Raw genomic sequence first — 25951 nt, forward strand, 5'->3', positions numbered from 1 at the left:
ATCTGACAAAGGAAACCTCTGTTAATGAGAAAACAGAGATGACTCACCCATCTGACATTATTATGGAAATTCCTATTTTCCAGGTGATGAAGGCTGCCTCTCAGAGCACCATTTTTAGTTTGACTCCTTTAAAATAGGAATCCCATGTATCAGCCTCTAGAGAAGAAAGCCTGACACCAGTTTACCCTGGGTCTTGTTTTTTGTGTTTTACACAAAAGTTATATAAATATATTTAAGATGCCGAACATAAGGCTTTGACATATACATCATGAAATGATGACTACAATCATGCTAGTGAATACGCCCATCTCCACATGCAGTCACTGGCTGGCTGGAAGGCAGTGGCAGTAGCTGCAAGCCATTCTACAGGAAATCTATAGCATATCTCCACAGTAATGCAAATTAACCTGGTGTGCTCAACCTTGGACCTTTTCGTCCTGTGCCACTATGACCATGTGTACTTTGACTGGCATCTGCCCCTCCCCCAGCCCTTCATCTCATCCTATGTCACTGACCACTCTTTAGATTCCACATGTAAGTGAATTTGTGCTGTGAATTCACTTTTTCGTTTGTTTGTTTGTATCTGACTTACTTCAGTTGGGACAGTCCCCTCAAATTACATCCCTATTTCAGCACATGACAAAACTTCCCTTTTCAAGGCTAAATAGTATTTCACTATGTGATTATATTGTTTCTTTGTATTGTCACTATGCATGTTGTATTGTCTCCATCAGTAGACACAGGTTATCTTTATTTTACATCTTAACTATTTCAGGCAGTGCTTCAATAGACAAGGAACACAGAAGAATTGCTGGGTTGTATGGTAGTTCTGATTATAGTATTTCCAAGAGACTCAATACCATTTTCATGGTGGCTAGACACATTTGCACTCCCTTCAATGTTGTGCTAAGATTTTCTTTTCACTTTGTCCTTATTGGTTCATGACATCTGCTGGTAGACACCATAACAGATAAGGCATGGCTCACCATGGCTTTATTACTATTTTCTAGTTAGCTTGCAATTTTTATTATTTTTATATACCTATTAACCATTTATATGTCTTCTTCTGAGAAATGTTCTTTCCCCCAGTTTTTAAAATTATATTACTTGGAAACACTTGCTGGTTTCCTATTATTTTGGCAAACCTACATTAATCAAAACATGATGATGCTGGCATGAAAACAGGTAAAACCATGGAACTGAACAGACTGCCCAGAAATAAGTTCAAATATATAGTCAATTAACTCTTGACAAGGGCACCAAGAATACATAACAATAACAAAGGGTTAAGGTGGAGAAACTGGATAACCAAACACAACAGGGTAAAAATTGAAATCTTAGGCTAGTCACCAAAGTCAACTCAAAATCTATAACTATAAGGCCTTAAACCATCAAAGATGCTTAGAAGAAAATGTGAGGAAGAACTCACTGATGGAGATTTTTCAAATATGGTACCAAGATCTCGGGCATGCAAAACAAGTGGGTCACATCACACTCAAAAGCCTCTGCCCAGCAGAGCAAACAGTCAGGGATCTGAAAAGGAAGCTCAGATTGGAGAGAACATCTGGAAGCTACATGTGGGGTAAGGAGGAGACAGCCAAAATGTATAAGGAGCTGACATGGCTCACTAGCACAAAACCCATCTCTTGTGATTCTAAATGCTCAAACTGCTGAGCTGCCAGGCCCTTTTGGGATAGGTTTCCTTTGCTATAAGATGTGCTGTGGCTGCTTTGACCCTGGTCTCCATCCCACTGTCTCCCTCCCTTGTCCCTGTTCACTGCCCCTTCAAAGAGGGGACTGGACACACTCTGAGGAACCTCTAAATTCACACTTTCTTGGTTCAGCATCACGGGCCTTGGACTTGGTTTCAGATTCATTCCCTCCCTTTATTCCATTAGCCCCAGCTTGCAAAATCCACTGGCTTAGTCCATCCTCACGGCCAGTGCCCCCAGTCGTCTTCACTGGCAAGGCTGGAGAGATAGGTCAGCAGTTAATGCTCTTTCTGCTCTTCCAGCGAACCCAAGTTCCATTCCCACCACCCATGCTGGGCAGCTCCCAAGCACCTCTTAGCTCTAGCTCCAGGAGGTCTGACGCCATCTCTGCCCTCCCTGGGCCCTGGCACATATATGGCAGGCACTCACACAGGTGTCCACATACACATAAATGGAAAGAGAAACAGTTGAAACAATACTAAAAGCTCTTGTTCACTAGTGTGTCACTGTCCCTGGACCATCAGTACTGGGGGCTGGTCGCTTATTATATTCTGTGTGTTTTCAAAAGCATCTGATTTATTAAATCATATTTAGACATTACTCATCTCTGAAAGAAAATCTCAGGGCCTGTGTGCCAGATGCCATTTCACTATTTAGGGACTATTTAGGGACTATTCTGTCTCTCAGATGTTAAAGCAGAAAGACATAGCTCCTGGTAATCTTTTTAAGTTGAGGTCTAAAAAGATACAGAATTTATTCACTTGTGTAGTTAGTTAGTTAGTTAGTTAGTTAGTTAGTTAGTTAGTTAGTTAGAGATGGGGGTATCTCTACAGGACAGCCCTGGCTATCCTGGAACTCACCACATAGACCATGCTGGCCTCAAACTCACAGAGATCTGTGCCTTGACATCACAAGTGCTGGGATTAAAGACGCCACTAAGTCTAGCTTCCGAGTGGAATTTTCAATGCTGAATTTTTCATGTAAGTATTCTGTGACTTATCTGAGTGGTGACACCATATTAAGAAGCAATGGTTTTAAGTATAAAATGCTTGTAATATCCCATGGCAGAAATCTCATAACTAGCTATTTCTCATGATTTAATATTTATACTATTCCTGAGTAATATAATTTGAGTAATATAAATAATTATATCAAAAAATATAAGCACTTTTTACTTAAAACCATTGCTTATTAATATATTATTTCTTATTTCTATAACAAATACCTGAGAGAAACAATTTAAAGGGAGAAATATTTATTTTGTCTCATTATTTAAGCGGGCCCTGCTGGCTCCATTGCTTTTAGGCATATGTTAGGCAGGACCATCATGGCAGAAGGGCACAGCAGAAGAAAGCTGCTCATCTCGAGGTGACCAGGAAGCAAAGAGGAGTGACAGAAAGCAGCCAGGGCCAAATAAATCCTTCACAGGAATGTCTCCAGACACACTTTCAACTAGGACCCATCTTCCAAAGTCCTACCACTTGCCTATAGTCTGTCCAAATATGTACTCCATCCATTAGGTATGAGTCTCATGACCTCATGCTCTCTGGCAATGCCTGCATAGGCACACTGTCTGTGTGTTACTCATCTCTTTAGTGTCTTCCAATCCAGATGAGTTGGCAAGCACAGTCACCCATCACTAGCCCCTCATGAACTATGGTGTCCCGTGTTCTCTTTGAATTTGTGTTGAGGGCTCAGCACATGACTGTGTTTTGTTTTTTAATGGCATCATTGTGGAACTGGGGTGTAAGCTCTCATGCTTGGGCAGCGTGGCAAAGGAACATTTCTAGGTTGCCTAGGACAACTGTATCCAACTTAAAAACATTACACAATCTCCATTCGTGAAAGTGTTCTATTGAATTATTTGATATCAGCAATTTTAAGTAGGAAAGTTGATGGTTATCTCAAACCAATTATTATGGCTTCCTAGATTTTATTAATAGACGAACATTCATGTTCAACTTACAATACAGTTTCAACCAAATGTCGATAAAGAATGGGTATGTGTGGGTCTCTGTAGGTGAAACCAAACACGGGCTTCTCCCAAGGGTGAATTCTGGATTTATATGCTCTGAAGAGAAGCTTAGAGCAATTCAAGGCAGACAGGGAGAACTACCACAGCGATGCAGTGTCTCTATAGACTAAAAAATGAAAACACAAGCTCTCCAATCTCTTAGTAAAATTATTTCATAAAAAATAATTAAGAAAAATTAAAAATAAATGTAAATACAAATGGGGTCATATTAAGTAAAGCGTGAGTCTTTATACTCTGATTCTTTCTGTTTGCTAAAGTGACCTCTGACTTCCCAAGTATCCCAGCATCATTAACCACCTCCCTGAATGCTCTTCACCGCTGTTTAAAGGTAATATTAGTCAAGCTTTACTTAATATGGCACTGTATGGCTGTTTGCTCTAAAATGAAAAGTACTCTTATTTAATAATCATATGGAGAGAGTCTATCTTACTTATAATCAATAAAAGAAAATTCAAGCCATGTGTGGAAAATGCCTTAGAAATCTCTAAACACCAACAATGCCACAACTTGAAGCGACCCACTGTTAGCACCATGGCCTTTCTTTCTAGCTTCATAAGAATGAAACTGAGATTTGTTGTATTATTTTGGGAACCTATCCTTAACCTGAAAGACTGCACATTAGCACCTCCTATTATTTTAAATATATAAACATAAAAGTTTGTAATATCCCATGGCGGAAATTTCATAACTAGCTATTTCTCATGATTTAATATTTATACTGTTCCTGAGTAATATAATTTGAGTAATATAAATAATTATATCAAAAATTATAAGCATTTTTTACTTAAAAACCATTGCTTTTATGAATTCTCAGAATAGGTGTTTTCTGGACCAAAAAGTAAAGATATTTGATCAAAAAGTATGCGGCTAGTCAGTGTCATGGTGGCACATGCCTTTAATCCCAGCAGAGAGAGGGAGAAAGGGAAGTCTCTGAGAGTTCAAGACCAATCTGCTCTATACAGCTGACTCCAAGGCTGCCAAGGCTACCTAGTGAGACCTGGCAGCCACAGCTCCTTATAAGCCTGGTCTTTCCCAACACAATCACTAACGTTAGATTAGCAGTTCCTCTCATTCTTGTGGAGCAATACCATAACAGAGAATGCTCTTGGCCATTGCTTAGACTTGGGCTTCATTGATTATAAAGGAAGCTGAGTGTCCCCTACAATTGATCACCAGGCACTTGAATTCCTCTTGGAACATTAAATTGCATCCCTTTACCTACTCGTTAAGTAGGTATTTTTGTATTTTCTGTCTGTTTGCAAATTTGAGTTTCCAAACCTACATTTTGGGTTGTATGCTTTATGGCTTCAGCCTTTTATTTAAATCAGTGGTTCTTAACGTGTGTATGTGTGTGTGTGTGTGTGTGTGTGTGTGTGGTTGAGAACCACTGATTTAAATGTCCTTTTGACAAATTCTCATTGTAAGTGTCATAAGAAGAACCAGCCATCAATGCTTTCTACGTATTCCAAACTTCTTCACTAGAAATTTGAGACACTTTTAAGATCTTTTAAAAGGACAGTTTAATTTTTGTTTAACTCTTCAGCTCATCTGGGATTTATTCTGGAACCCGGTAAAGATTTAAATTTACTTTTCTAACCAGTCAATGACTTGTTACAATAATAGTAAGTGAAAACTTATTGTGCTTATTAAATGCTTCTTGAAAGTATTTGAGGCTGCAGGGTTGGTTTTTAATGTGGACGAGTGTTTTGCCTGCATGTGTACACCAGGTGTACAATGTGCCTGAGGAGGCCAAAAGAGACAACAGAACCAGGGCAGCTGAAGCCACAGACAGATGTGAGCTGCCCCGTAAGTGCTGGAAACCCACCACAGATCCTCATCAAGAGCAAGATGTTCTCAACAGTTGGGCCATCGCTCCAGGCCCTGAATTACAGTTTCATGTCTCGCTATGATTTTTTTTTAGCTACATAAATTTAGATAAGTATTCTTATCTTTCTTTTTCCTTCATAGATATAATTGCACCTTTGCTTCCTCTTCTGTCAAAAATTGCTTCTGCAGAATGTCCTATATTTTCCAAGGGCTTATAATATTTTGCTTAAGATATCTTAATGTCTATTTGGGTTACTCAGATTCAGAATATAGAGATCTATATACATCTCACTTGTTTCCACTTCTACTTTCTAATTGTCGTGAAATCAGGAGAGAAACCAAATCTTGTAACTGATATGGATGCTTAGTGATAGACTCTCTTTCACAGAAGCCTTTAGCAAGCTGAAGCCATCTTTCTGGGTTTATTTAATTTCCACTTCTCTCCCACCTGCTCTCACCTCTCTCGCACACATACACAGGTCAGGTCTACGAGATCTACCTATCAGACAACCTCAGCCATCTGCTCCTCATTTTTATTTTCACTGCATTTTCCTCTATACCCAAACCATCGGTACGTTCTGCCTAATTCAGTTCCCCGGGGAATCTAGAGTGATCCAGCACCTTCTGTGTCTTGATTTACTTTGGAATCTGCAGCTTCGTGTCTTTTAGCCGCTGGTCACCTACCCTGAGCTTCCCCCTGAGGCTAAGCCAGTGTCTTCTTAAATTGTAATCGGCTGTTGCTGCATGTTTCTTACTTTACTGGATGTAAATTTATGTTGGAAAGAGGCAACATCTAAGAGTGTTTAGGGAGTTTTCAAACTCAAGAACATTTTATAGGCTCCATGATATTCATACTTCCATAAAGTTAAAATGCCTAGAGTAGAATTATTCTTGAGTAAGAGCTGAACAAGGGTCTTGGGGGAAAATACCCAATGCACCCAAACCCTTCATCAAGGGCCTATAAGTGTGAAATTGTCAGAATTCTTCCCAGGTGGAGACAGAACAACAGCACTGCACACTCCAGCAACAGCAACTGCTCACTCCAGGTGTTGAATGATATAGCTGATGAATGCGCCTGTTTCCAGCAAGGTTTCCTGTGCTGTGTGGTAAGGGCTGGGGCTAATGGAGAGCTGTGGAATGCAGCCATGACAGGCTCACACCTGGCAGACTACATGGAAACTCGGGGCACTTCCTACAGCTCTGCCAAGCAGCCCTGATCCCAGGTAAGGGCAGCCCCACTCCCTGAGAAAGCATAGCTGCTGCTTCTTAACAAAATACAAGGAAAACATAAAAATGGTTAACTAAACCTGCACAGGAACCAAAAGAGACTTCCGACACCATCGTCCGAACCCGGGATTGTTGATTGCGATTTCTTGTTATAATATTTTACAATGAAATCTGGCTTGTGTGCTATTTTTTACCTCAAAAACTATCAGTGGAATAATGTCTGTGTTAAAGTTTTAAAATGCTGGTTTAAAGTATTTCCATTAAAGGTTTGTACCAAACTCATGACATTATAAACCTCTGTGTTAAAGTGAGTTGAACCGGGGACACACATGTTATATTCTAGGAGCCAGTGCCCTATAATAGGGCAGGAAATGAAACTGCTTCACGCTAGAGAACAAAATAGACTCAACTTGTAAAATATGCTAGTGGTAACATTCCCACTGCCAACACTCAGGCATATTTCTGTCATAAAAATATTTTGGTGTTTGACATGGCTATTCAGATTGCAATGGCCATGGACAGATTCTAACTTTGTATGCACTGGAAGTGCAAAGAGCCTTTGTCACCAGCCTCTGAACCAATGCTCCTGTCAGAACGTAGGATGTGACCTCCATGCTTTTCAGAGCCTGACTAGAATGGCTAATCACTGGCCTCTCTTGTGTCCTGGGAGAGCTCAGCCACCACACACACACACACACACACACACACACACACACACCAGCCAGGAGCTGCTTCCTTATGAATCCTCAGGGAGAACCCAGTCCTCTTCACAGGAATATTTGCATTGCTTTTTCTTCAGTTTCCATGCTAGTGCTGTTTAAATCTTATTACTTCTGATGATGATATAAGGTTTTTTTTTAATATACACAAAAGTACACAGAATAGTAAAATGAACCTCGTGTCCAGGACCGAGCCCCACCATCAACCATCAAGAGTCATCTTGCATTGTCCATTGCCCACCTCCCCACACTACTTTGAAGCAAATGGGAAAAAAATAGTACAATTCCACCAGTAAATATTTACCTGTACTTGTGTAGAGAGGTACTTTCGGAACACCTTCACAACGCTTAAAGGCAACTTACACAACACTTCTTCAGCTTTCTTTACTGTAACAGCATGGCAGTTGATTTTTTTTCTCCCTCTCTCTGCTTATTTAAACCAATATTTAAACAAGACCTCGACACAGCAATTGACAGCACGTCTTCAAATCTTATTTTATTGGCTTGGCAGTTATAACTCCTCATCGTTACTTTTTTGCTTTTCTACATATGTGATGAAGAAGTTATGTTATATTTGGAGCAATGTGCAGCTTGGTCTTCATGTGGGTCCCCTAACAATTTGAGGGGGCTGTCTTTGACTCTGTTTCCCGCCATTGGCTCCCCTTCCCCTAAATGGACTGCATGGTTGGGGCTCAGTGGGAAAGAATGTACTTAGTGGATGTCCCAGGGCTGGGTGGTACCCAAACAGGGAAGGGACTTGTATGGATGGGACTAGGAGGAGAGGAGGGAGCAGGGCTACAATCAGAATGTAAAGTGAATAAATAAATAAAAGAAAATAACTAATGGAACAATAAAAAGAAACTGTGTTATTAAGCCCTAAGCATCTCAAGCTTTTCTTCACTCATGAATCCTCGCTCTAAAGCTTACACAGCTGAGAGTGTGGGCATACAAAACAGATGCATAAATAAAACAGTTATTGATAATGCATTGTGAGGAAATTTATTTTGAAATAATCGCTTAGTATACACATAAAATTTCCACTTACTACAGATCAGAGCAGATTTGCATGCTAATGAGATGTATGCTAATTAGTTGCATGCTAATTAGATACATGCTAATGAGATGCATACCAATGAGGTGCATGCTAATGAGTGTGTTTATTCATTCATCATAAAGAATTAAGTCTTGGCTTAACGTTTGATACTGCGAGACACAGATTATCTTCAACATTTTTCAGAACTGATTAATATTTTCATTCTTACAGTGATGAATGCTCAGAACTTTGCTTCACACAAACCATAGTACAAAATATAGGTTTACAGCTTTCTTTAGCTATTGTTTGAAATTGTCCTAACCCCAAGCCAAAATTCACTTAATGTTGTTGTTTGTTTGTTTGTTTTATAAAAACACAGCAACTCCAATATGTGTTTCTAAAATCAAGAGTTATGACACAGTAGAATCTGAAGATACACTAGTTTGGATTCCATACATGCTGTGTGTCCAGGCCCAAGGCGAGGTCACCTGACGCGACACGGTGGCCCCTGGGAAACACTTCAGGTTCATTAGGGGATTGCTTCTGAATTATACTTTGGTCACTGTGAGTTCAGAAACCTGTTGTCATTTGTTTTTCTTTTACAACTCTCGTGTTTGGTGACACAATCCCTTATGGAATTGCAACCTTCAGTTTAATGAGCTGTGATTCAGCCTGTTTGTACAGTTCCACCCTGAATGAATGTCACTGATGGTCAACACACATCTTAGTTCAATCTTTTTTTTTTTTTTTGAAATGAGAATGTCATCTAATGTGTCAACTTTTGGAGGGGTCACCAGCATAGAGAGCAAGATACCACAATTGATCATTGTTCTCTCCCATCACGAGACCCAGAATGTGTGGCGTGAGCAGGTGCTGAGTGTCAATGACTCGATCCATTCATCAGTCCATAGAGCTACAAAGTGAAGACACTGTCATACCATCCCTTGTTAACAAAACCACGGATAGGAGTGAGTGTGGTGTGTGTGTCTATCTGTCTGTCTGTCCATCTGTGGGTGCATGCATGCACACACCCATCCTAGTTACTTTCTCTGTTGTTTTGGTAAACACAATTACCACAAGAACAACTTAGAGAGAAAAGGGTTTCCATCGTCGCACAGTGGCAGGTTACAGTCCATCACTGGGGGAAGTGGTGCTTGCTCTCTGGCTCACTCTCTGGCTTGCTCTCTGGCTCACATTCAGCTACCTTTTTTATACAGCCCCTCCACCTGACTCCAATTAGCAATCAAGAAAATGCACCCACAGGCGTGCTGACGGGCTAATCTGATGAATGAAATTCATTAATTGATGTTCCCTCTTCCCAGGCATGTCAGATTGACAAGCAAGATTAACCACCATGATATATAAATATTTGTGAATTTTCTTTTGGGTTTCAAGATAATGAGTTGATTGTTAAGCACCCACCAACATTGACTAACTCACTTGAGTGTCATTATTAATGTAGTGATTTTAACACACTATACATGCTTCAACCCAGGACCAGCTGTTTACTGTATTGATGCTCAAATTGTCTAAAGCGTGCTCCTAACTTCTTACACTTTGGCTCCTGAATCCTACTGATGAGATTCTAGCAGTTTTAATAGTTTCTTTGTTACTCGGTAATTACACGATGGTGCAGGTTAGGCTTGCATGCTTCCACCTCAGACCTGGACTGTGCTACTCTGCAGAGTCCTGGTTCTTCCGAATCACTCTATAGACAGGGTAGTGAGAGATCAGGATCCAGGAACGGGGTTGTTGCCAGGTTTTAGATTTGTGTTTACCCACATTTTAAGGTCTTCCCTGGAAAGAGTGCCTTGTTGTTTGGATAAGACAGACATTGCAGGGTCTATACAGGTACTTATGATCCAATTTGAGCACCACAGAATTTTACTTAATTTCCTGTTTTATATCGGCACTGCCTTCCCCCTACACTAAGAATATGGGCCCTCAAACATCCCAGAAATTGGAAGAAGCAATCCGTCTCCTCTGTGCTGTTCTTTTATCTGACGTTATGCACACAGCAGTCTCAGCCCAGTCTGACAAGATCCTGGTAAGAAGTCTAGTCTTTTATTTGACACCTTTCCTTCACTAAGATCATCTCCATCGAATGGCCGCATTAAAGCCAGCTGGGCTGATTCTCCTCTATGCTTGGTTAATGCCACCAGACTAGACTGCAAATGAGCCTCTCATTTCTGTTCCTTTAGCTTTGATTTTCAAGCCTAACCTTGTTGTACAAATATGTAACAGTCTGCATGACCCCAAAATCAAATGTACAAGACATATGTACAGGTGCACACAGAAAAGCCAGGCTCTACTGTTAACTTCTGCGTCACCTTCTTGTCTCATGCCTTTTACAGACAGCCTTTCCTGTTGATTTCCATTATCTCCATACTGCATGCCACCCTCATACACAGGCCATACTAATATCTGCTTACAACAGTAACTTTAGTGTATGTGCTGCTGAAGAAAACACAGGTCGTTCAGAGGAGGAAACTCTAATTAGCATCCACAGGCACCATTGCACATGTTCCTCACACATGAAGATTGCCTGATCTTAATTCTAACTAAGCAAAGGCCTTCTCTGGTTGCAAGAATGGATGTTGAGGCAGCACCAAGGTACACCTCTGTAGCCCACATCCAGGCCAATATCTAGCATCCTACAAAGATTCTATCCTACAAAGATCCTATCAACACCTACTGAGGCATTGATGGGGAGAATGACTGGTCCTCAAACTTCCTCTGCTATCAAACAGACCCCAAGTACAAAAGGTCTCCGTTCATTATACTCTGAGCTTTCCTGAGGAGTGTGCTTAGAACTTGGTTCTCAAATACAGCACAGTTCCGTTTAATGCATCCTTTAGAGCAGTATAGCTCCATTCAACACACAAATATCAAGGCTGGATAGATGGTTAAGAACACTGACTGCTTTTCTAAACAACACAGGGTCCATTCTCAGTGCCTCCACGCTAGCTCACAATCATCTGCAGCTAGAGGCTCGGGGAATATGATGCTCTATTCTGGCCTCTATTGGCTTCAGCAGACACATAGTGCAGAGTGCACATATGTGTGCAAAACACCCATACACATATTAATTAATTAAATGTTTAAAAGAATATCAATCAATGTACATATATCTCAGTACACCCTGGGTCTAATAAAAAAAAAAGGCAAAAGTTAAGTTTTTAAAATCTTAGCTTTCTTCGTAGGAGGGAAAGTTCATATAGCAACTTTGAACTCTGTAGAATTAGAAGTAAGTTTACATTGAATCCCAGATGGAAGAGATCAGGGGACTCATCCAAGTGGAGGAGGGCTTTCTCCTTCAAGTTTTTCACATGAAAAGAGTTGAGACTTGGAGGCAGAGCAGCCAGCATGCTGAGACAAAGCCACACCTCTGTGCTAAGTGTTTGGAGGAAAGGATATAAATTCTTCACTTTTTTTTTTTTTTTTTTTTTTTTTTTTTTTGGTTTTTCGAGACAGGGTTTCTCTGTATAGCTCTGGCTGTCCTGGAACTCACTTTGTAGACCAGGCTGGCCTCGAACTCAGAAATCCGCCTGCCTCTGCCTCCCAAGTGCTGGGATTAAAGGCGTGCGCCACCACCGCCCGGCAAATTCTTCACTTTTGCATGCTGAGATTTAGAAGGGGAACCAAATACACGCCCACAAGAAAGCCTCTTTATTATGACAAAGATGAGTAAAACTTCTGAAATTTGTATTTATTCTTTAAAGAGAACTCAGAAATAGTTTTCTGTCTTAAGAATGACTTCTGGTCTCATCACTGGCTACTCTGAGTCTCAGGAACAATCAGAGTAGTCAGACAGGCAAGCTCATGTCCTGACCCTACTAGTAGTGTAGCTAGCAACAAGGTCTTCATAAATAAATGCAAGGGGAGCAGCTTCTGGAGACGAGGGAGCCTCCGCCATGCACAGTAGGAAACAGATTTTCATGCAGCAGTGCCCATGATTAACTGAAAATAAAAACCTGTAGAGCACAGCTGTCTGTGTGTACCTATGCAGAATGATGGGCATAAGCTAAGCGTTCTCAGGGAAGAACCCAGGTAGAGTCACCAGTCACTGCCCAGAGCTGTCACTGCTGACCCTGGGGGTAGGAAGCTCAACAGAAAGTCATCCAAACTCAAAGCCTGATTGTGTTTGCTAGATAGACAGTGCCTGATGAAGATCCCTATAGAGTTTGCAGCTTGGATGAAGAAGTCCTCCAGGCTTATCCAGGCATGCAAAAGACCTCGTTTTCTCTCTTCTCACTCCCAGCATCCACTATCCATAAATTATAAGACCGGAAGGTAAAAATGCTGCATGAAAAAGAAATCCCAGAATGAGATAGGGTGAATAGAAGAAGGAAGGGAAGATGGAGTTAAGGCAAGAAAGCTAAGAGAAGGGAGGGAGAGACAAGGAGGGAGAAAAAATGAGAAGATGGGTCTTGACTCACTTGTGAGTAGAAGTCACCTTCAGAGGTGGGAAGTGAAGGTGAGGATAGAGTCAGGGAAGAGATCTGAAGTGGAAAAGTTAGTTATGTCAAATGATGTTTTGCTGGGGCACACAGGTGAAAGGATGTTTTGCTAATGCACACACGTGAAAGAAAGTTTTCCTGAAGCAGACACAGGTGAAAGGATGCTTGGCTATAGCAAACACATGAAAGAATGCTTGGTGAAGGAGTATCAATGACTCCACAGACAGTGGGAGACTAGAACTGAGCATTGGTTTGGGTTGCTTAGCCTCGCTATCCTTCACTAATGACACACATGTATTGGTTCGCCTTACATAGTGTTATTGAGCTCAACTTGTGATAACCCCACCATTGAGAGAAACTCATCCAAGAACTGCTCGTGAGGTTCCTGCAGCAGCTTGCCACTTCTAAAGACTCACCTCAGGCCAGTTGGTGAGCCTTGCAGTTCCTTCAGGATTGAACTACAGCTGCAGGTTCCTGCCTAGTATCTGCCTGCTGAGAGGCCTGGACTGTAGCTGCTGGTTAGTGTGTGGTGTCTGCCTGCCTAGAGGACTGGTCTGCAACTGCTGAGTCCTATTTGGTTTTTGCTACAGGACTGAACTGCTGAGAATGATGATCAAGCTCGCCCCCCAAAGAATTATTGCTGAACAGGTCCACTTCCCCCACATTCTAATAACTTTTCTCTTCCACTACCTCTGCTGGGTGGTGGGCTAGAGGAGAGATTGAAACCTTATTAAAAGTAGGTTGCAAAAATTTTATATCTACAGAGTTGCCTGAAGAAGAAATAATTGATCAGGAAAATGAACAAATATCATCCTGCTCAAGGGACTGGAGCTGAGTATAAGAGACAAGAGAAAAGTCTCTGAAGCTAGTTGTGCTGGGTCTGCAGTAGAGGACAGACCAGAGAGAAAACACAGCAACTTAATTGCCCACACCTGACCTAGAAATGGACTGGTTGACACTGCAAAGAGAGTGTCCAACCACAGAAGACAATGAGGTGTCTTCAACAGTCACACGACTGTGCCGTGTGTGACCTTGGGATGTCCTACTAAGCAATACAGCCAGACCTCGGAACACCTATCCCACTAGAGGAGCCCAGCTGAAGGGAGGACAGTAAAGTCCAGGCCAGAAAGCAGCATAGAAGCTGGGTTTGTCTTAGTCTAGGAAAACAGGACACAGGCCACCATCTAGCAGTTCACATAAGCCTGAGATTAGGAGCATTCCAAAGGGTAAATAAAGCAGAGAGCAAAACAATGGCCTGTCAGCATACGTGGGTAGAGACAGTTTCCCTACCACCAGAGGAGCCCTCAGGATACTCCAAAGCTCCCTAAAATCCACATCCAAGGAAATACAGTCCAGCATGCTAAAACTCAAAGAATGAGCAGACTGAAGCACCCACTGGGTGATCTGATCTCCTGGAGACTTAGCTACCAGGAGCCTCTTTGCAAACTCTGCTTGTATTTTTGTGATGTAGGCCAGAATTGGCCATGGCAAAGGAAATGTTTCTAAACTTCAAATAAGCCAATGAAAACAATTCCTCAAATCCCTTGTGATGGGGAAAATTCCATTATTGCTTCTACACCTAGTCCTTCCAAATTCAGCTTGGAGAGAATCAAAGATGGCTTTTCTTGCCTGGCATGCCTCCCTCTGGCCTGGGCAGCAAAGCAACAGATCTTTGTTTTGTGTCTCCATTGATCTCTAAAACCCACTCGCTTGGCTATGCCTGAAAATAAAGCACAGCAGTATGTAAGGTTGGCGTTCATTTGAGACACTAATAGACTAAGTAGCAGGAATGTTGCTTACTAGGAGATGACGGAAGGGGCCAAAGTAAAGAACCAGAGACGATCAAAGGTCATAGTAAGGCATCCACCTCTAATAGAGGCTGTCCTTCACCATTTGGTGACTTTGTACAGCAGAGCTCAGTAGGCTACCTGGATAAAAGAAAAGGTCCAACAAGTGGATCTGTAAGTACTGATCTACTCAGCCAACACAACAGAAAATCTATGAATATAAGGGCAGAAATGGCACTGATAAATAGGAGATCTCTGACCATCTCAGATGAACTGAAGGATAAGAGACATGGATCTCTCTTTGATGTTAAAAGTATGTGGGTAATAAGAGTGTCCATTGGAGGCTCTGAAGGGAGGGGGTTGAAGTTAGAGAGCTGGTTGTGTGAAGTATGACAAGGTGCAATGTGGAATACGTAGATACGATAGAAGGTGAATGAGGACCACTGGAGCTAGAGAGAACTAAATATGACTGTGTCAATGAAATTTTGGGATGTATACAATCCTGGACCAGGCTTAGCATCATGACAGGATAGCAGGGAGGAAATAGATGAGGGAATAGCCCTTTGTAAACACTTTGGTGAGTGCTCAGTTCAGTGATCTGGATGGATGGCATCCATCTCCAAGAGAGAAAATCACTGAGAGGACAAAAGTCTGACCAGGAAGCAGTGGCAGGGACTTGGGGCAGGGCAAACTCCCACTTCAGCCTCATGATGTCTGATGACTGAGTAATGGAAGTCATAGGAGGTGGGCCTTGTCAGCACCTGAAGCAGAAAGTAGGAAATTAGGTCATGAGAGGACAGTGGGAGGAAGTGGGAGTGAAAAGTCAATGTCAAAGCATAAAACAGGAGAACTCAGAACAAGGCCTGAAGACTGTGGAAGAGAGGGGACAGTGGAGAAGAGGGGACACATTCATCAAAGACTATAAAGGAAGGACCTATGTTGCTCGAAATGACCTAGTCTCAAAGTGTTTGAAATTTTTTGTGAATCTTCCAGTAAGACGTGGCTTGATCTCAGAGAAGAGGGATGGATGATGGGGGAAGGGGAGCATGCTTCCCAGCATCTGCAGCTATAGTGGTAGGAGGCAGTTGAATTTGTCTTGAATGTTCCTCTCCTGTATCTACCATTTAATCCACACAGCAAAGGTATAAAAAACCCAGCACAGCCCCCTGACCCCCTGAATGAGTCTAGGAAGAACAATATAAAAAGAGAACAATGTCTGTGTAATTCAAGAGCTAGATATTGAACTTCAAGGAACAGAACAGATGAACTCATCGATCCTGGAGAATTATCTGATTTGTGAAAACCTCAGAGATAATGAAATTCGGAGTTCACATGGGCCAAAGTCAACCTCAATAGCATGTTGCACATGCAAGGTTTGTGGGTTTGCTGTGTGTCTGAGTTAGGTCAGAGTAAACATCATCCCAACTGGTATATTCTTCTAATTTCCTAGCAGACCATATGCTTGCTTTCTCATTAGGTGGCTAAATCTTTAGAATATTTAAGGACCATGGCTCCATTCAATCAGGATTACTCACTAACAAAAGAATGAGAGCCATCCAAACTCTAATGGCTTGGTCCTTAAAAACCTAACACTCAATAGCCAGGAAGGACACAGAAAGGCTCCTGTGTGGAGAACATATAGGTGACTCACTTTGGTCAGTGAAAAAAGACGACAGACAGAACCCCGCAGACCCAAGGGCTGGGTTCATCTTCCTTTACCAGAAACTTCAGGAGTTGCTATAAGCTTTCCAAGCTTAAAAAAAAATTATTCCAGAAATAACTTGAAAATCCCAAGTGATGGCCCTGAGGCCTGCCAGCAGCTTAACCACAACACAGCTCCTGGCCAAGATGTCCATGAAAAGTTGGGAGGGAGTTACTCTGAGAAAGATGTACTTGTAGCAAAAGGACTTCTTCTCCTGAGAAAGAATGCATAAATCAATAGTTAAATAAGGAAAAGGGAAGCTTAGGTTTGGCATAATGGTATCAGAAAGATGTCATTTGAGAGAGGTTGAGGGGTAAGCCTACACAAAGACTTCATTATTGATATACTGTTGTTATTGCTTGTTTTAAAAATTCATTCAAACATTTCTCTCATACTTTCCCTGCCCACAGATTAGATGTAAGAGGGGGTAAAAAAAAAAAAAAAAGAAGAAGAAGTCCTAACTGTGCTTAAGGGCAGAAAACAGGCATCTGGCTTTTCTGTGCCCGGCTGCAAGAACTTAGACAGGACACCATTTCTCCCTAGAACTCGGATTCCTCACCTGAAGAGCCAGGCCACTGGGCTTCCTTTCAACTCTGATAAGCATTTTTCCAAGGGCCTGTCAGAGCCACACATCCAGTCCTCTGGGTCCCCAGCAAAGGAAACATAAGAAATGCAAACTGGCCCATGCCTCTGGAATGAAGACATCACATATTTGGGCTGCCAGGGGCACGCAGGGAAAGAGAAGAATCACCTAGGGTGGTACCTAAGGTACCGTGGTGGATGGGGATGTTGTCCTGGGTGTGTGTGTGTGTGTGTATGTGTGTGTGTTTGTTTGTTTGTTTGTTTGTTTCAGTTGCTGTGATAAATGTTATTACCTAAAGCAACTTGGAGAGTAAACCGTTCATTTCATCTTATATTTTATATTCCACCATCTAGGGAAGCCAAGGCAGGAACACAAGGCAGGCACTCAAAGCAGAACCACAGAGAAACACTATTTAGTGGTTTGTTCACTCTGATTTTCTCAGCTAGCTATTTTATAGCGCCTAGGCCACCATTTGTGCAGGGGTGTATGTCCCACAGTGGCTAAGCCCCTCTATACCAATTATCAGTCAAGAAATGTCCTACAGAACTGCCCATAGGCCAGTCTGATAAATTCTTCTAATGAGCATACCCCTTGCCAGATATGTCAAATTGCCAACCAAGATTAGCCATCACAGATGTCACAAACACAGATCTGTTTTTTTCCCCCAGCTGTAGAATCATGTGCAAAAGAACCAATGTGACTTCAAGGAAACTGTTGAAAATTTAAAATTAAATATGGCTATTCAAGGTGGTATGGAAAAAGGGCTGACAACAATTCTAGAAGTTAGATTTAAAGTTTACAAGTATCACAGACAAGTTCTATGTAATTGCTCTATATGCTTACTACATCCAAGTGTCCAAAGGCTCTCACTCGGAAGATGAGCTACCCAACGGGAGGCAGCACTATTTGATTTTGACTTTGAAAACACTGTAATTCTAAGAAGGAATGAAGTATCCACACTTTGGTCTTCTTCTTCTTGATTTTCATGTGTTTTGCAAACTGTATCTTGGGTATTCTAAGTTTCTGGGCTAATATCCACTTATCAGTGAGTGCATATCATGTGTGTTCTTTTGTGATTGGGTTACCTCACTTAGGATGATATCCTCCAGATCCATCCATTTGCCTAAGAATTTCATAAATTCATTGTTTTTAATAGCTGAGTAGTACTCCATTGTGTAAATGTACCACACTTTCTGTATCCATTCCTCTGTTGAGGGACATCTGGGTTTTTTCCAGCTTCTGACTATTATAAATAAGGCTGCTATGAACATAGTGGAGCATGTATCCTTATTACCAGTTGGAACATCTTCTGGGTATATGCCCAGGAGTGGTATTGCTGGATCTTCTGGTAGTACTATGTCCAATTTTCTGAGGAGCCGCCAAACTGATTTCCAGAGTGGTTGTACCAGCTTGCAATCCCACCAACAATGAAGTAGTGTCCCTCTTTCTCCACATCCTCGCCAGCATCTGCTGTCACCTGAGTTTTTGATCTTAGCCATTCTGACTGGTGTGAGGTGGAATCTTAGGGTTGTTTTGATTTGCATTTCCCTGATGATTAAGGATGTTGAACATTTTTTCAGGTGCATCTCAGCCATTCAGTATTCCTCGGTTGAGAATTCTTTGTTTAGCTCTGTACCCCATTTTTTAATAGGGTTATTTGGTTTTCTGGAGTCCAACTTCTTGAGTTCTTTATTTATATTGGATATTATTCCCCTATCAGATTTAGGATTTGGTAAAGATCTTTTCCCAATCTGTTGGGGGCCTTTTTGTCTTATTGACAATGTTTTTTTGTCTTACAGAAGCTTTGCAATTTTATGAGGTCCCATTTGTCGATTCTTGAATTTACAGCACAAGCCATTGCTGTTCTGTTCAGGAATTTTTCCCCTGTGCCCATATCGTCAAGGCTTTCCTCCACTTTTTCCTCTATAAGTTTCAGTGTCTCTGGTTTTATGTGGAGTTCCTTGATCCACTTAGACTTGAGCTTTGTACAAGTAGATAAGATACAAATGGAATGAGTTACAGAGACAAAGTTTGGAGCTGAGACTGAAGGAACGACCATCCAGAGACTGCCTCACCCAGGAATCCATACCATAATCAGCCACCAAATGCAGACACTATTGCATATGCCAACAAGATTTTGCTGACAGGACATACATAGCTGTCTCTTGTGAGGCTATGCTAGTGCCTGGCAAATACAGAAGTGGGTGCTCACAGTCATCTATTGGATGGAACACAGAGCCTCCAATGAAAGAGCTAGAGAAAGTACCCAAGGAGCTGAAGGAGTCTGCAACCCTATAGGAGGAACAACAATATGAACTAACCAGCACCCCCAGAGCTCATGTCTCTAGATGCATATGTAGAAGAGGGTGGCCTAGTCACCAATCAATGGGAGGAGAGGCCCTTGGTCTTATGAAGATTATATGCCCCGGGGCCAGGAAGCGGGAGTGGGAGGGTTGGAGGGGGGGAGGGTATAGGGGACTTTCGGAGAGGAAACTAGGAAAGGGGATAGCATTTGCTGAGTCTGAATCCGCAGAGTGGTCTGTTAATATCAAAGCATTCCCTGCGGTTTCCTATGGTCCCCGAAGCTCTCCATGGCCATAGCCATGGGATCAAGGTCTTTGGAAAGGAACAAAGGAACAAACTCACCCCTAAGTCTGAGAGAATCAGATGGAGATGGTCTGGGACAGCAGGGTCTGGGGTGTGGAGGGCAGTGGTCTTCAGTTTTCAAACAGCCATCTGGATGTCCTTGACTAAGTCATTTGCACACTTAAGAGTCTCTGCTTTCCTGACTTGCAGGACGAGGTGTTGGAACTGAAGTCTCCACCAGCTGTACAACTCTCTAAATCTTGAAGTAACAGTTCATTGCCTTGCTGGCCAGACTGCCTGGGTAATCAGAGTGAACCAATTAACACGGCAGCTGGAATACTCCATCTGTGGTCTCAAACTAGACTTTTTTTTTTAAACAGTGGAATGAGGGAAGGTCATGAAACCCACTCATTCTGCTTTGGAAATCAGTTGAAGGATCTGAGGTTCACAGATGTCACATCACTGTTAGAGGCTCATTAGATGGAGTAATGTGAAGACTGCCTGACCAGTCCTGCTTGTAGCCCAGTGGGCAGCTGGCTGGCCTCAGGCTCTGCTCTCCCTAGAAGCTGCTTCCACTCCTGAATAAGCCACGATGTGGCTTTTATGTGTCTCATTAAGCATAGCCTGCACCTTAGCTGTGCTTTACAGGCCTAGGGGTTATTAGTTTTCCAGGCACCTAATCCAGGAGACATTTGGAAAGTGACCTAAAGGTCTTCGTGAAAATGTGCCCAGGATAGAATACTTTCAAGAGTCCTGTGGGAGTTGTTCAAGAAAGCCAATGTCTACACACCTACCACCTGCTTCCTATTTTATAAAATGAGTGTTTTGTAGGGAGGAAGAGCCCAGCGAACCCACCTCTGCCCCGACCACTTTACAGTCCAGGTTGTGGCCTCATTTGCACAAGCACTTTGTGACTCTGGCTCCAGGCCACTGTGAGAACAAACCACCAACTGCTAGTATAAACACTCCTACTTGGCAGGTAGGGACCCAAGCCCCCTGGCAGGACAGAGCTGTCCTGGGTAACAGCCACGGCCACCACTTTCTGACTGTTATATAACGAACACTGCCCCACCCCTTCCCCAGGTAAGGAATCTTTGCATCAACTGCCCTGCAAAACATTTAGGAACACTCTGGGAATTCCTGTGAAGCAAAAATGTTGGAATGCCATGCCACCCAGAGTGTTGTAGACTGTCTCATCTGAGACAGTCTGTTAAAGCGCTTCGACTGATGGCTAAACACTAAATCTTGTATGAGATTGGATCCAAAGACTTGTTCAAAGCTTTCAGACACAGTGATGTGTGAGAGAAGCCAGACAGATGAGCACATGCTGTATAGCCTACCTGTATAAAAACTGAAGAAGGGTAGACAGAACCAGCCTGTACCAAGGACAGAGTCAGAGAGGCATGTGTCCTTCGTGGGTAGTGGATATTGCCTAGGAAAGACTGCAGAGACCCCCAACAGAGCTCAACATTCTCTCTCTTCATCTTGTTGTTCCACGCGTGAAAAAAATACTGAAATCTACCAAGTCCTAGACTTCAGATCTGTCTTTGTTCCATGTGCAGTTAGATATCAATAAATATTAATTTAAGATTTATCTTCATTTTTAATTGTGTCTATGTGGGGTGAGGAGCATGGGCTTATAAATGTAGGTGCCTCTGGAGGCCATAAGAGTGCACTGGTCCTCCTGGAGCTGTAGTTACAGGTGGTAGTGTGCCATTGTGTATGGACGCTGAGAACCAAACTCAGGCCCTGTGCAAGAGCAGTGCATGTTTCTAACCTGTTTGTGTCTGGAGTAAATTACACCCTTACTGTTTTTTCTTGGTTTCTCTAAAGTTCTCATTTGAAAAACTGTTGGTGCATTGATTTCTGGCTTAGAGGGAGCTATAAGTTACAAACCTTCTGAAGACCCATAGGATAGAAAGGGAGAACACAGCTTAATGATCTTCGGGTCTTACTGGGGACCAGCTCCAAATGATTGGGTTAATGATATGGACAATTAACTGGCTCAGTCCAGATCCCATCATTATATTGATTGTGGGAACTTGGAGAAGTGATTGAATGTTGAACTTTACAGTTAAAAAGTATAATCTTGTCTCATCATGTGAAGCTCTGTGTCAACAGGAAGTTTTCTAGGCCACAGCCTTGCCCCTCATTACCAACCCCAGATGTAGCACTATGCACACCAAGGGTAGGTAATTCAGTCATAGCCCCGAGGACTGGAGGAAATAGAGTCCTCGGCACCAAGCTTCCCCATCTGGGCCTCTGGTCAAGGCTTTCATCAGTACCAGTCTTTCACACTAAGTGAGACTTCAGTACTCATTCTAACCCACAGCCCAGGCCAGTTCCAGCCAACCCTAGAGCTGATCCTGCCCTCTGTAGTTTCATCTCACACGTCAATAGATTAAGTCTCTCAGAGTTGCTCCTCCTGAGGGCTGTCTTCCTAGGTCCACCTAAACCAACCACAAGATGCTGGCCTTTGACCACACAGCTAAAGACAAGACAGCTGGTCCCAAATCATCATCCGTCCCCCTCAATGCCACTGTGTTCCATGACAAGGTGACCATGCCTGGCTCTTTATCTCTACTGGGGCCTTTAGGTACCAGGGCCACACAGGTCCCATATGGGTTAAATCTCTACTTTCTGTTCCCTGCCACTGGCCCTAGACTTCAGGTATTCAGCTAGAAACTGCCATTTGGCAGAGCTGGTGTTCTAGTTCACAATTTGAGGTGATGTGAAAAGCCTGTCTAATCTTAAATGTGAACACTGTGAATTGAGATCAAAAGAGAACCATCACTCTAAATGCCCAGATTCCTACATTACAGCAAGCATCGTTAGCCTTTATGAAGTCTCTCTCTCTCTCTCTCTCTCTCTCTCACACACACACACACACACACACACACACACACACACCTGCATACATAGTCTGTTTCAGTCTAAGAAATGGCCTTAGAAATGCTAGTGCTCCTGAAGGAAGCTGTTGGGAGCACAAAGGTCCATGAACTCATAGATAAGCACATGGGAAACCGGGACTGTTAAACACAGGATTGTTAAACATACAGGATTATCTCTTCAATGGAGAGATGCATAACCTGTGTTTCCATCCAGAAGGCTGGAAATGGAGGTGGTCCAAGCCTGGTAAAATATGTATTATTTGTAGGGCCAGTCCATACCAAGCTTCCACAAGCAGGACCAGAGGTGGCTAATACTTTAGGTGACCTTTGCATTATCTGTATAGCCAGGGGTTCCCCCAAGATCCCATAACCAGGACCAGAAGTGGCTAACAGCCAGATGACCTCTACACTTTCCATATGACTGACACCATACCAGGTCATCCTCTAGACCCTTAAGATAACACATGAGTCTATCTCTAGAAATCCCCTTCACAGAAGAAATGACACATACTTTAAGAAAAGTTTTGATGTAATTTTGCCTCCTTGTGTTCAGAGGATTGTGTTATGCCAGGAAAGTTTATTTTATTTATTTATTTATTTATTTATTTATTTATACAAAATGTAATGTATTCAAATACCCTTACAATAAACTACTGATGTCAGACTCTAGAAGTTTAAATCAGCATAGGTTGAGTTGTACTGAAATGGATTTCCTTCTCGTCGCATGTGGAGCATCACTCTGCTGGCCCTGATGTTTGCAAAGACACCGCCTCCCCCCCCCGCCCCCGCCCCAAGAAGTGAAGTGAAAGTTGAGATGATGAAGAAGCAACGACTACCTGGTCAGAATCCTCTGATAACTCTCTCTGGGAGAATACATTTAGTGATATCTAAAACATCATCTCTTGTGAGAGAAACAAGAGTCTTTCTTGAGCCAGTGTTCCAGGCAGAGCCGAACTGCCTACAGGGCAGGAAGTCACTGCAGCCAGCAGCTTCAGGTCCCTGCGGGGTGTCAAGGATCTGTTATATTAATACTGGCCAGAGAGACACAACGTTCTATTGTGTAGACGCTGTGTGCGCGTGCACAGTGCACATGTGTAAATGTGTATCTATGTGTGCACCTGTGCTCGTGGGAAGGCCGGAGGAGACTGCTTGTCCTCCTGTATCACTTTCTATCTTATTCCCATGAGACAGTCTCTCTCTGAAGCTAGAGCTGATTGTTTATCTTCTAGGCTGACAGCCAACAGGCCTCATTGACCTGACTGTCCTGCACTGGGCTTCCAAACACAAGTCACCACCCAAGGCTTTTTGCTGTAGGTGCTTCAGATCCAAACTCAAGTTCTTATGCTTCCAGAGCAAGCAAGGATTCTTAAGCACTGGGCCCCTCCCCAGTCCTTTACTGGCACTTCTGAGGAAGAGAAGGCAAAGCCGGAGATTCTTTGCAGTCCTCCTACCTGGTCATCATAGCGGTATGTGAGGAACTGCTCCCCTGTGGTGTCTTCTAGGAAGCTTCCCTGAGGAGAGAGCGCAAACTCAGGAAGGAAGTAGGCTCCAGGAGACTTCTCTGCTGTAGCCTGAAAGGCAAGGTCACATAGTCACAAATAAGACACCAGGAAAGTCCCTCTAGGAGGCAGAATCCAAAAGATCCCACTAGGACCGCTCTCATGACATAAAGAGAAAAGTGTCCTCTAAGCCAGGGGCAAGGTGAGGCACATAAGACATTGATGCAGGGACACTTTAGACCAGGATATCCCAACCTGGCACATCTGGCCCTTTTTTTTCTCTCTACCTCCCTGCTCCAACTTCCAGCAATTAAAACCATGTAACAATTACTTGCTCAACTTTCATTACTGCAAACCCATTGCTTTTAGGATTTTTTTTTTCTTTAAGAAAGATTTGTCTTATTTTTATGTTCATGCTTCTTGGCTGTCTGTATGTATGCCACATATATATTGGTGCCCCAGGAGGCCAGAAGAGGGCGTCAGATCCCCTGGAGCTGTTCAGTCCTGTTCCTCATGTGGAGCTGAGAGCTGGGCTCTGGTCCCTAGGAGAACAGCCTACGCTGCTCATCTCTCCAACCCCATAGAATTCACTGTCTCTCACTCCTTCCTTCTTTCTGGCCGTCCTTTGTTCCATCTTTTTCTTCTTTATGTGAAGGATTAGGGAAGGTTTATTCCCACACCGCAAACAAAATTTCTGTTCATTACAGGAACTTTAGAAAATGCAGACTGCTGTAAAAGTCAATGAGAAGTCCCCCACACCCCTGCAATCCATAATAACAACTTGTAATTATTTTATCAAATTTCCTTTGAGGTTTCTTTTTCTTTCCTCACAACACTTTGTATGTTTTCATACAGACCCGTGCTCATATAGGCCTGTTTCACAGAAAGGCTTCATTGTGTCCTTGGGAAACTCAAACATGTGCATGTAGATCACTGGTCTGAAGCACCAATGGCTGTGGAATATGCCTCAGGTAAACAAGCCTGGATTCACTCCCATATGCCATCCAGCATGACCCTGTCATAGGCGGCCAAGAGAAGCTGAGGGTGTGGGATGCTTTCCAGAATCTCTACCTTGATTCTGCCAAGGAGGGAATTGGCAAAGGAAGTGACACCCACAAGCTTAGTCTTATTTGGTCAACAATGGCTACACATATCCTGACAGCGACCCCTCCCCCTGCTTGGGAAGGAGTAACTATGAAATAGGAGATGAGGGGCTGGTGAGATGGCTCAAGGGTTAAGAGCACTGACTGCTCTTCCAAAGGTCCTGAAGCAGAGACTGAACGGATGACATCCAAAGACTGCCCCACCTGGAGATCCATCTCATAAACAATCACCAAAAGCAGACACTATTGCGGATGCCAACAAGAGCTTGCTGACAGGAGCCTGATATAGCTGTCTCCTGAGAGGCTCTGCCAGTGCCTAACAAATACAGAAGTGGATGCTCACAGTCATCCATTGGCCAGAGCACAGGGTCCCCAATGAAGGAGGTAGAGAAAGTACCCAAGGAGCTGAAGGGGTCTGCAGCCCCATAGGAGGAACAACAATATGAACTAACTAGTACTCCTCATCAATGGGAGGAGAGGCCCTTGGTTCTGTGAAGGTTCTATGCCCCAGTATAGGGGACTGCCAGGGCAAGGAAGCAGGAGTGGGTGTGTTGGTGAGCAGGGGGAAAGGAAAGGGATAGGGGGTTTTTGGAGGGGAAACCAGGAAAGGGGATAACATTTGAATTGTAAATAGAGAAAATATTTAATAATAAAATTTAATTACTTAAAAAAAAAGAAATAGGAGATGAGAAGAATCACTCCAAGGAAGCTGCCTTCTGGACCAGGAAAGAGTAGGATGCAAAGAACTCCTGACAGCTCTGTTGTCCCAGGTGTCACCTTCTGTCTT

General features: G+C 42.8%; 1 protein-coding gene across 2 annotated transcripts in view; it reads right to left on the reverse strand.

Annotated features, from left to right (window-relative positions):
- Positions 1-25951, reverse strand: part of Adamtsl3 (ADAMTS like 3) — a 282049-nt gene that overhangs the window by 214559 nt on the left and 41539 nt on the right. For both annotated transcript variants that reach the window (XM_021167800.3, XM_029480045.2), the window contains exon 3: positions 24014-24133. In XM_021167800.3, the coding sequence (XP_021023459.1) occupies positions 24014-24133 (120 nt within the window). The remainder of the gene's footprint in view (positions 1-24013; positions 24134-25951) is intronic.

Source organism: Mus caroli, unplaced genomic scaffold, assembly GCF_978045245.1.
Source record: "Mus caroli unplaced genomic scaffold, Mus_caroli_1 scaffold_8, whole genome shotgun sequence".
In the NCBI taxonomy this organism is placed as follows: domain Eukaryota; kingdom Metazoa; phylum Chordata; class Mammalia; order Rodentia; family Muridae; genus Mus; species Mus caroli.